Source organism: Dendropsophus ebraccatus, chromosome 3 (genome assembly GCF_027789765.1).
Source record: "Dendropsophus ebraccatus isolate aDenEbr1 chromosome 3, aDenEbr1.pat, whole genome shotgun sequence".
Taxonomy (NCBI): Eukaryota; Metazoa; Chordata; class Amphibia; order Anura; family Hylidae; genus Dendropsophus; species Dendropsophus ebraccatus.
In genome coordinates this window covers 141,249,971-141,262,262 of record NC_091456.1, presented here as the reverse complement: position 1 = coordinate 141,262,262, position 12,292 = coordinate 141,249,971, and the positions used below count along the sequence as shown (strand labels likewise).

The following is a 12,292-nucleotide window of genomic DNA, read 5'->3' as shown; positions in this document are numbered from 1 at the left end:
AAAGTGTAAAAAAAAAGGGTTTAAAAAACACAACAAAACCCCTCCTTCAATAAAAGTTGAATTAACCCCCTTTTACCTTTTACAAGTAAAAATTAGTGATGAGCGAATAGTAGCCAATAAACATGGGACCCCATGTTAGGGCTAAATGCATAGAAAGCAGAGATTTAGAAGCTGTTTTGAGACAGTGGGTGAGATTTATAAAAGGGTGTAAATATACACCTGGTGTAAACTGCCCACAGCAACCAATCCCAGCTCACCTTATGTTCTACCAGAGCTGAAAGCTGAGCTGTGATTGGTTGCTGTGGGCAGTTTACACCAGATGTATATTTACACCCTTTCATAAATCTCCCCCAGTGTGTTCAGGGTCCTATAAGACAAAGCGATTTTTAACGTTTACCGACAAACGATAAATGATTGCAAACAAGATTGTTTATCGTTAACCTGAAATCGTTCACCATATTACACAGAACTATAGTCGTTAGTTCCGATCGTTATTGCGAACATTACTACGATAGTTTACTCCATCTGATCCCAGCAAAACAATGAACTACAGTATGTGCAATTACACTGAACGAGTAGTGAACAAATGCGGAACGATAAGCGAACAATAAACGATAATCATCCCGTGTAATAGGGCCCTTGGGTAGGAAGGAACCACCAAAAGTTGTGGACTTGGTGACCTCCAAGTGGTCGAATATTGATTTCAAAGTCCTGAGTATTATTATAATACATATTTGGTATCATAGCGTGCAGAATTGTCCGGTCTATTAAAATATAACAAAATTGTTCCTGCAATGTGAACAGTGTAAAGAAAAAGTGCGGGAAAAAACAGGTTCATGAAATTTTTTTACTTATATCTCAGGCAAAAAATAATAAAACTTGATTTAAAAAATTTCCATTTACCCCAAATATAATATCAATATATAATATATAATATCAATGAACTTCTGTTCATTTGGCAATTAAAAGTCCAGTGGGTGGTTCTAAACCATGTCCTGGGTACATCCAGGGGACCGGGTTTTGACGTTGGCTCTGCAGGAAATCCTGAAGCTTGGTGGGGACCTGAAGCAGTTTTCCAGTGCTGGAGAGGCAAATCAGAATAGTTAGTTATGTCCCCCAGAGTTTTTTTCTTTTTTTTTAATGGCCGGACATCTCCTTTAACACAGAAAAAAAGAGCAAATTTGGTCAGCTCCCCTAGAACACTAGTTACACTAGGCAGGAGTACGTTGCTATGGCTGGAGTTGCAAACACACAATAACATAGAGAAATGCAACAGCTCACCACAATGGCAAAATACAGACCTAATACAGATACAGTATAAAAATCACTAAAAGCAGCCCCCCAACTGCAAAAAATCTCCACAAAAACAATGGGGCTCTTGGTTACCATTTGCAAACAGTGTAAACCACCCCACCAACAATAACGTGGCCCCATGCCGGGGTGGACCTACACTGTACTATGGCCTCTCCATGGCATGTAATATGTCTATGCTCTGGGCATGCAAGATCCATCTTATACCGGCAAAAGTAATTACACCACCTAGGTGGGATGGGTGGCGTGCATGACCAAGTAGAGGCAGCCTCTCCCCCCCCATCTGGAACACAGAAAAAAGGACAAATTTGGTCAGCTCTCCTAGAACACCATTCACACTAGGCAGGAGCACGTTATTATGGCTGAAATTGTGTATTTACTTTTGCCGGTATAAGATGGAACTTGCATGCCCAGAGCATAGGTGTATTAAATGCCAAGAAAAGGCAAAAGTATAGTGTAGGTCCACCCCGGCATGGGGCCACCTTATCGTTGGTGGGGTGGTTTACACTGTTTGCAAATTGTAACCAAGAGCCCCATTATTTTTGTGGTATTTTTTTTTAGCAGTTGGGGGGGGCTGCTTTTAACTATTTTCATGTCTGTAGTGGGTCTGTATCTTGCCATTGCGGTTAACTGTTGCATTTTTGTGTTTTTTTGTGTGTTTGCAATGTCAGCCATAGCAACTTGCTTCTGCATAGTGTGAATGGTGTTCTAGGAGAGCTGACCAAATTGTCCTTTTTTTCTGTGTTCCAGAGGGGGGGAGTGGCTGCCTCTACTTGGTCGTGCACTCCACCCATCCCACCCAGGTGGTGTAATTCCTTTTGCCAGTATAAGATGGATCCTGCATGCAAAGAACATAGGTCTATTACATGCCGTGGAGAGGCCAGAGCACAGTGTAGGTCCACCCCAGCATGGGGCCACCTTATCGTTGGTGGGGTGGTTTACACTGTTTGCAAATGGTAACCAAGAGCCCCATTATTTTTGTGGGAATTTTTTTAGCAGTTGGGGGGGCTGCTTTTAACTATTTTCATGTCTGTAGTGGGTCTGTATCTTGCCATTGCGGCAAGCTGTAGCATTTTTGTGTTTATTGTAGTCAGTATAATGGAGGTCACCCAGCTTTCCCAGCATCCTGTATGTCAGTGTAGTGGAGGTTACCCAGCTTTTTCAGCATCCTGTATGTCAGTGTAATGGAGGTCACACAGCTTTCCCAGTATCCTGTATGTCAGTGTAATGGACGTCACACAGCTTTCCCATCAACCTGTATGTCAGTGTAATGGAGGTCACACAGCTTTCAGCTGACTTTACTGCACCAAACAGCAAAATCACTACAGTATGGAACTGTACAGGAGGGAAAAGGGGTAGGAAGTTGCTGGATAAGTGCAGAGCCAACGATGTATAACTGGCAGTTTCTGAAGAGGTGAATTGTAGCTGCAAAAGATCGTAATGGTGGTCTGGGCCAGATGGAGAGGAAAAGGAAAGTGATGCCTCAGATTAAAGAAGACGTCAACTGTAGGTCACTGAATGATGTATTTGTATTCAGTTGACCATTATTTGGTAAGGGTGCAAGTGCAACACCTCTCTATGCCGCAATACACACACTGTTTCTTTCTAGTAACCCGAATCTTGATATCTTTTATCAAGATTCGTCCTGTTGCCAAAATTACCTAGAAACTGCCTTGGACAAACATACTACAGATACTCACCAAACTTATGTCTCCAGAGGAGAATCTTGCTAAAAATCTACAGGTTGTGTTTTCTACTATACTGTATATTTGGTAATGCAGTCAACTTACTGTGTTGGTACTGCTGTGTTGGAACTTACTGTGTATGCTCACTAGCGCTGTATAAGGAAAAAAATGCTGCTAGGTGTGTGGGGGACACCCTATATTCCCCCAATTATACAGATTATAGACTAAACATATAGATGCACCCAGCGCAGACTATTAGTGGGTCAGTTAAAATAAGGAGGGTCAGGATTGTATAGGTGACGAATACCTCTATAGAAGTCCAGCTGGAAAGGTAAATATGACACTTGTATGGATGCCGATAACCGTAGTCCACATCCAGCTTTTGTGCAGTGTAGAGTTGATCAACAGGAAGAAATCTTCTGAATTAGGCAGGTGCTCCGGCCGGCAGCACTGCACGCAAGTTCACACAGTCCAATTTTCCATGGCAAAAGTAGTATTCTAAGATATGGGTCCTAGTGCAAGCCAAAAGTTATCCTATGCATTTCAGTGTACACGGACACCATCAGGGATAAGAAAGGATCCAAGGAAAAGCCCTATCCCTGATGAAGGTGTCTGTGTACACTAAAATGCAAAGGATAACTTCTGGCTTGCACTAGGATCCATGCCTAAGGAGAGTGACGTCACTCAGAATCCCACTTTTGCCACAGAAAATTGGACTGTGTGAACTTCTGTGACTGTGTGAGCATCTGCTTAGTTCAGAAGATTTCTCCCTATTGATCAACTCCTCTACAGTGCACAAAAGCTGGATGTGGACAAGTGTTATATTCACCTTTCCAGCTGGAGTTCTATAGAGGTATTCGTCACCTATACAATCCTGACCCTCCTTATTTTAACTGACCCACTAATAGTCTGCGCTGGGTGCATCTATATGTTTTCTACTTTATGTTACAAACTATCTATGGATTGCTTTCTGTTTATTCCACATAACATTCACTGTTGCTGAATGCTACAAGATCACTACATTGGGGAGCACAAACTGCCACAACTAAGTGATTGCATCTGATCTATTGCATACAGCAAGCTCCATGGCTAATATCTGCCTACCCTGCCTGACCCCGAAACAGCTGTCTGCAGATGGGAAATCTTTCCTTTTGGAGAGATTGTTTGGCTTGGCATAAAATCCCCAATGTTCTAAGGCTTCTTGACTGAGCGAGACTTGACTTGAAGGGACATCTCTTTGCCCAAGAGAGTTATTTTGTATATCGTTTCTTCCCAGAATTCTCAGTGGAGCAGCAATGGTCTGTAAGGCTTCGTTCCCACTGAGCAAAACTTGCGGAATTGTCCGCCACAGAATGCTGTTAGCCTCCCTCTCATAATGGGAGTCTATGGGAGGCGCGCGCTCCTGCTCTGTCCGCGCTAAAGAATGAACATGAGGGAGGCTAACGGCATTCCGTGGAGGACATTTTTCTACTTAATGGCAGGGAATTCCGCTAGTTTTGCTCAGTGGGAACGAAGCCTTAGCCTTCACATGTCTCTACAACGGGCTCTCGTTAAGGAGAGTCACTACCCTCTTGACCCCTATTACTGTTTGGACATCAGCTATTAGAGACTAAACCCACAGTTCTGGTACCTTCATTCATTTATCCATTATTAATAACTCTCCTGAAATGTCTGTTATAATAGACACTTGTATATAAGAGAGCAGTTCTGGAACATGTTTTCTTAGGTTCCTCTCTTATTTCTACTAGAAATGTATGAATCAATGTAATACAGTCTGATACTGAGAACACTGACTATATCAGGGTGGTAACATAATCGATTGGTTTCATGTTTCCAGTAGCACACAGAAAATTGGACTATGTGAACTTCTGTGACTGTGTGAGCATCTGCTTAGTACAGAAAATTTCTCCCTATTGATCAACTCCTCTACAGTGCACAAAAGCTGGATGTGGACTACGGTTATCGGCATCCATACAAGTGTTATATTCACCTTTCCAGCTGGAGTTCTATAGAGGTATTCGTCACCTATACAATCCTGACCCTCCTTATTTTAACTGACCCACTAATAGTCTGCGCTGGGTTCACCTATATGTTTTATACTCTATGTTACAAACTATCTATGGATTGCTTTCTGTTTATTCCACATAACATTCACTGTTGCTGAATACTACAAGATCACTACATTGGGGAGCACAAACTGCCACAACTAAGTGATTGCATCTGATCTATTGCATACAGTAAGCTCCATGGCTAATATCTGCCTACCTATTAATCTATAACTACCCTGCCTGACCCCGAAACAGCTGTCTGCAGATGGGAAATCTTTCCTTTTGGAGGCTTGGCATAAAACCCCCAGTCAATGTTCTAAGGCTTCTTGACTGAGCGAGATTTGACTTGAAGGGACATCTCTTTGCCCAAGAGAGTTATTTTCTATATCGTTTCTTCCCAGAATTCTCAGTTGAGCAGCAATGGTCTGTAAGTAGTGATGAGCGAGCACTAAAATGCTCGGGTGCTTGTTACTCGAGACGAGTATTTCCTGATACTCGAGTGCTTGTTACAAGTAACGAACCCCATTGAAGTCAATGGGAGACTCGACCATTTTTGCAGGAGACGCAAGTTCGGTAGAGGGAAGGTCGTGTGAAAACCTGGAAACACAACGGAAGTGGACAGGAAACAGCAGGGGCAGCATGTATGAATGCCTCTGAGGCTGCTTAATGGCACCATTATGCCTAATTCTGTGCAACAGCCTGGTTAAAACAGAGGTAGGCATATGGACCACCCAAAAACTCAGCCTGACACAGCATGGCAGTGAGAACACAGAGAACCATTAAAACAGAGGTAGCTGAAGCTGCAAGGGGCCCCTTGGGGATGGGGGCCCTGGGCAATTGCCCTATTTCCCCCCCCCCAACACCGGCCCTGAGTTCATATACTGATCACTGCTATGCTATTACATACATTGATCAGTGTAATCGGGGCTCAGCTCATCGCAGCCCTGCACACATTAAGGCTATGTTCACACTATGTATATGTCCGGCCGCATATTTTCGCGGCCGGACATATATGTGTTAAACTCCGGCCGGGGATTTACGTAAGTTGTGGCCGGCTACGTACGGTCCGCGAACTTACGCTCGTAGTCTACTTACGCTTCCCGAGCGCCCTACGTAGCGATCTGACAGCGGTCTTTTACTTGGAAATCTTCGCCTAGCCCTGGACACCCCACAGAACCTTTTGGATCGGCAAGGAAAAGTGCTAAAATGAAGAAATCACCACTACGTACGGGACCACATGTTACGCTATGGGCGTAAGTTACAGCATTTTCGTCCTCAAACAATGGTCTGGTTAATTTTTTACAGCGCCGCATACGATCCTGACGTAAGTTCTTACGTACTGTGAACTGTGCAGCCGTACATCGTATACTTTCCGTTGTACGCAAACTACGTAAATCTCCGGCCGCTTATTCACGGAACGCGCTACGTCCGGAGACTTACGTAGTGTGAACATAGCCCCCAACCTCTTTTATGCCAGAAACATTTATACACGTTCCTGCTGCACAGGGCATCGGCAGTAGTAACATATATAGCCGTATGGCTGACATGAAGGGGCTAAATAAAAAAAAAAAGTTATACAGAATCTTTTCCTACAAACTAATGTATCAATCTGCTCCAAGGACACAAATTTCAAAGTGTACAGATAGGATTATGACAAACCAAAACATGAGGATGACATGAGGATAAGTTTGGGTTATTTTATTTTTTATTTTTTTTTGGGGGGGGGGGGGGAATCAGGTATAGGAAATTTTTTTGGTGGATTGGGTAAAGGGAAAGAAGTGTTTTTTAAAGGTAAACAGTAAAAGGAAGGAATTTTTTTTTTCAAGGTTGTAGGGAAAAGGAAAAAGTTTTTTCAAGGTTTTTTGTTGATCATTTGTTCTTATTGTCTGTGCCGTTACACCATGTCTTCTCCCTGACGCTGTGCGGCTTTCTTATTTTTCCACCACCACATGATGAAACTGAAAGAGATAAAAATGAACACCAGTTATTTGCTGTCTACAAATGAGATGAAAATGATCTCAAACATGTGATCAGATGTCCTCCACGCCATGTGGTTTAGGTTATGTGCTACATATGAGGACTGATCCTATTGATAGTATTTGCAATATAATTGTATTAAATATTAATCCTCCATCACACTGACATCAAGACTTGTGATTCTGATTGACCCATAACAGATCTATGTCTGCCAGATCAAGAGAAAACACATCCTCCAGTGTGAACAGACACTAATTAGAATCAGCTCCGAAAATGGCATAATACACAAATCAGGTTGGAAAATTTATCCGGATTTTCTGGTAAGAAATCTAGATAGATTTCTATGAAGTGTGAAAGGGGCCTTACCTGTTATTTTTTTCTGACAGTGTAAGTGTTACCTACCATATTACAGCAGACATGACAATCATGGTGATGGCTACAGCTCCACATATTGCAAGAAAAATCTTGTTATTTCCATGATGATGATGTTGGGTGACTTTTGGTGCTGGTGGCTTTGACACAGTCACAGGGAGCTCAAGATCAGCCGGAAGTGTAGGAAGTGGATTATTTTCAGTCACTCCACTCACGTCTCCCGATCCTTCTTCTTTAACTAAAAAAAAAAAAAAAAAAAAGACAGTTTGAGTAGTAGAAACCATCAAGAAAACAATATAAAAATTCATAAGTCATAAACAAATTTCACAACAATAAAAAGCATTGACAAATATACAGGCCACATAGGTAGAAAAACAAATCAACAAGTGCTTGAATATTACTATCAACTAGTGTATGGTGAAATCTTCCTATTAATCATACCTTGGGTACTTGGATAGCCCTCCACACATGTGACCTTCTCCTCCTCACAGGTCTCGCAGCGAGTGTAGGTCAGCACAAGGGAATCTGGGGAAAAGCAATTGTTTTACACATTTACAGTGATGGTAAAGCATGTGGGCCTGATTGCTGTGGGCAGCGGGGGATGGTGTCGAGGGGGTGAATTCCTGCAGGTGGCGGGGATGGTGTCCGGGGGGAGAGGACTGGACAGGGATGCTGGGGCAGCTGGGGATGAGCAGATTGCTGTAGGCGGCAGGGAATGGTGTCAGGGGGGAGAAGACTGGACAGAGATGCTGGCTTAGCGGGGGGATGAGAGGGGGGGGGGGCGTCACTTTGTCTGTAGAAGAAATGGGAATCTGGACTGCATTGTATTTAGCACATGACATTGCACTCATTGCACTCACCTTGGTTGTTTGAGCAACTCCCTAAAATAAAGAAATGCAAATTGTTAGTAAAAAATAAAACAGCATATGAGTGACACACTGAGGCTATGTTTCCATATTGGGCAAGGGTTAGGGTTATCATAAGTTGTCTATATAACAGTATGGCCGCCTTTGCATGATTTGTTCCCAAAGTGGTAACAAAGCCTAAATATGATATGGTATACATGTATATTACCCTAGATCTATATTCTCATACAGTATTTGGCTGTTTGAGCTGTAAAAAGGCCCCTGACAGATTTACAGCCTATAAAGCCCAGAAACTAGCCATACTTTCCCCAGTGTCCCCAGAATCCATACCAATAAACCTTCTTTTCTTTTTTTTTTAGCTTGAAACATTTACATTTCTTTGAAGTTTAAATTACTCTATGGGTTCATGCAGTATTTTGGGTCATACCAGTTTTGGGGTTCTATTAGTGCTTTATATATCAGCAAAGCTCCCAACACACAGTAGATGCTATTTGCCCTTATATGTCTTTTAGTAAAATAAAGACAATGGATGCAACTTTTTTTTTAATGTAAAAGCAAAGTCAGTGCAGCTGTGCAATACATCTGGTAGCAGAAACCCATATAGCAAGGAGCTGAATTTCAACTCCTCATAATCTCAGTGTTCTCCATGGTTCTGTGTAGCATTGCAGGTACATGTAATGTATTATCTTATCATTACCATTGATCTTAACTGCCCAACTGCCCTGGCCTTGTTGCCATAGCAACCATATCCTGTCCACCTGCCAACATTCTAAATAAGTGGCTCTGCTACAACAGGTTTACATCAATAAAAGCCAGAATAAGTATCGGTATTAGATATAACATCCAGGTGATGCTGTGTATCTAATAACAATGCTGATTCTGTATAGACATGAAGAAATGGTTCACTTACTTCTCTCCGCCTCCTCAACAATATCCTTAATCCGTTCATGTAGTATTTGGAGTTGGAACTGGATCTTGTGAAGCAGCTGGACCCCTGGAATATACGAAGACAGATAATGGCAGATATAAGTCTCTTCTCCATTTCATTTCTGCTTATTTACGTCACATTCTGTTAATCTACATTAAAAATTCTGAATTTACCTTTAAATTCCGTTTCCCCAATGATCTTTAACGTCTGCTTGTATTCAGACACAATGTCCGCTATGGCAAATTTATCTGGGAAAAAAAATAAAGTTAGTTGTTTTCATGAATCTCTTTTTTGATTTTTCATACAGATATTATATTAAATGTAAGAAAATCATTTACCCATTATCTGGACTTCCTTTTCCAGGTATTCCAGCAGCTGGTTTTGAGCAGCGTAAGCCATCTGCTTAATGGTGGTATTACCCTTCAGGGTTTCCTCCAGCTGTTGGTCTTGGATGAGGTTGGTGAATTCCTCCATTGCCTCCTTCCCATGTTTGTCACATGGGATACAACATAGACAATGGGCTACTAGCATCGATGTTATTGCTAAGTGCCACATCATCAATAATAAATGAATTGAAATCAGATAAAATAACAGCTTCCAGTAGCCACTGGTTGCCAAAGAGTCAGAACTATACCCTACAAAGAGGAGACTAGAACTGACACATTCTACAGCCTTACCCACTGTCTTATGGTACAGTATATGTCATCATGACATCATCATAACATGATGTCATTAGAAATATGCAAATGAGACATTGTAACACAAGAGCAACTGAAAAAATCAGAAGAGAACTTTACTATAACATCTTCACAGCAGGACATTATGGGTAAAAAAATGGGAATATTTAATATATTTTGATTTATGCCATTTCTGCAAACTTGTGAGATGGTGAAACAAGAGATGTAACTATATATATAATATGTATGATATATGGATTTAAACTGACATTCTGCATTTGTCCACAAGATCACCCCCCCCCCCTCATCGGCCACACGCCCGATCGCCCCCTCCCCCCCCCGCGACGGCCGGCCACCCACACTCCCGATCGCCCCCAGCATGCCCGATCGTCCCCTGCACTGGCCACCTGCACGCCCGCCCGATCGCCCCCCCCCCCACACATACACCGGCCGCCCAATCGCCCCCTGCAGCCCCGGCCCCGTGCATAGATTACCTGCTTTGGCCGCGGCTGTGTGATGCTCCCGGCTCCCCTGCATGGAACTGATGCTGATGGGCAGCAAGGGGAGCCAGGAGCATAACACAGCCACGGCCAGAGCAGGTAATGTATGCTCGGGGCCAGGGCTGCAGGGGGGGTGATCGGGCGCCCGGTGCAGAATCGGGCGTGCGTGCGGCAAGTGCGGGGGGCGATCAGGCATGCGGGCACCCATTGTGGGTGGCATTCGGTCGGGAGTCCGGTGAGGGGGGGGGCGAGGGGGGCTATCGGGCGGGTGGTCAGTGGAGAGGGGTGCGATCGGGCTTCACACTACAGGATCCACAGTGGATTTCGCTGCAAACTCGCAGCATGAAATCCGCTGCGGATCCGGTACATGTAAAGCTACCCATAAAAGGCCGGAGCCGACACACTGAGCTCAGTGTGGCGGGCTCCCGCAAAGAGAACACATCAGAGGGTGAGTAGAAAGCTTTGCCTCCCACTCCCCTGCACTGCACCCATGCCAGCAAGAAAGGTGGGTTACTTAACCCCCTTCCTTGCTGGTATGGATGCAGTCTGACATCAGTCTGGCCCCCAAGGGGTTAAGTTGGGATCCTTACTTAACCCCCTTGAGGCCAGATTGTTCAGTTTGGCACCCAAAGGGTTAAGGAGGATGCAATGCACCCTGATTTCGGTATCCTGTGGATTACACCGGATTTGGTGGACTACGGGGATGCCCAGCGGTTGTCTGGATTTTTTTTTTAATAAAATGGTCAACAAGGGGTGTTGGGGTGTTTTTATTTGAATAAAAAATATTTTTTGTTTGTGTCTTGTCTTTTTTTCTTTACTATATAGACTTAGTAGCGGAAGCCGTCTAAGAGACAGAATCCATTACTAAGTAGGGTACGCACACACGCACACACACAGATATACTCACCTGCTTTATTTCTTTGTTGATTGGTGGATCTTGTAGTTGGAGAGCAGGAGCTGGCAGGACCCTGCACCTAACATTCCTGCCAGTCTAAGCTCCACCCCTGGATTAAGCCCCATCCTCTTGTTATTATTCCCTGTGAGGAGGTGGGGGCTGATGGGTGTCTTCTAGAGGTAGAATATCGGGCTGACTGGGTACAATGTAACAGCCCCTCTCCTGTTAAGTGCAGGGAAGTTGTTTAGGGGAAGTGCAGGGAAGTTGTTTAGGGGAAGAGGAGACTGGTCCACTCTGTACAGCAGCCCTGCTGGCATTTGCTGAATTGCCAGATACCTAGTCCGGCCTTGCCTGTAAAATATATTTAGCATATCAGTTATATAGTATGTTGTAATTAAAATGCACTATACACAAAAAAATAATCAGTGATTATCAGCCTTGCCTATATGAGTGTACACCCAGAGATCAGACATCCCAACTGTCCCGGATCCGATTTTGGGGTCATGTCCTGCCATCCTGGGACAGCCCCCATGTGTCCCGCTAGCCCCACGACCCCTCCTAAGCTAGCCCCCACACCCCTGTGACACCGGCAGAGCAGGAGACATCGGCTTTCTGCTCTGCCACAACGCTTGTGGCCGATGACATCATTCTGCTTTTGGTCACAAGAGGTCGCTCTCTCCCCCATAGTGACGTCATGAGTGACGTCACTCATGTACACAGAGCAGGGAGTACAGACGCTGGAGGACAGAGGAGCCCAGCTACAGAGGTGAGTATATGTTGTTTTTTTTTACTGTACAGGGGGGCATTGTCCACATGAGAAAAAGGAGTACTGCCTACCAGGGGGCAATGGCTACCTGAGGGGGGCTTACTACAAGGGGGCAATGGCTACCTGAGGGAGAGCTTACTTGCCTCCTATACTATAGATTACTGACAGGACGGAGGAGGATGAGGAGAGTAGTCTGGTACAGTGGAGGAGAATAAGAAGAGTGGTCTGGTACAATGGAGGAGGATGGGGGTAGTAATCTGATACAAT

General features: G+C 44.0%; 1 protein-coding gene across 1 annotated transcript; it reads right to left on the bottom strand.

Annotated features, from left to right (window-relative positions):
- Nucleotides 1-6,773: 6,773 nt before the first annotated feature.
- LOC138787359 (uncharacterized) lies at nt 6,774-9,831 on the bottom strand. Its single transcript, XM_069964634.1, has 7 exons — nt 9,526-9,831; nt 9,361-9,435; nt 9,170-9,253; nt 8,254-8,274; nt 7,835-7,918; nt 7,424-7,631; nt 6,774-7,002 (listed from the first exon to the last, which is right to left on the bottom strand). Exons 1-7 carry the CDS (start codon nt 9,743-9,745, stop codon nt 6,939-6,941), a joined length of 756 nt encoding a protein of 251 aa, XP_069820735.1. The 5' UTR covers nt 9,746-9,831; the 3' UTR covers nt 6,774-6,938.
- Between the last annotated feature and the right edge of the window lie 2,461 nt (nt 9,832-12,292).

What these genes read in the sequence shown, in the direction of transcription:
- LOC138787359 (XM_069964634.1), bottom strand. Translation starts at nt 9,745, where the DNA reads ATGATGTGGCACTTAGCAATAACATCGATGCTAGTAGCCCATTGTCTA. An exon ending in TGTTGAGGAGGCGGAGAGAA is followed by an intron (nt 8,275 to 9,169) that starts GTAAGTGAACCA and finishes TCTTTATTTTAG; the next exon opens with GGAGTTGCTCAAACAACCAA. An exon ending in GAGTTGCTCAAACAACCAAG is followed by an intron (nt 7,919 to 8,253) that starts GTGAGTGCAATG and finishes GCTTTTCCCCAG; the next exon opens with ATTCCCTTGTGCTGACCTAC.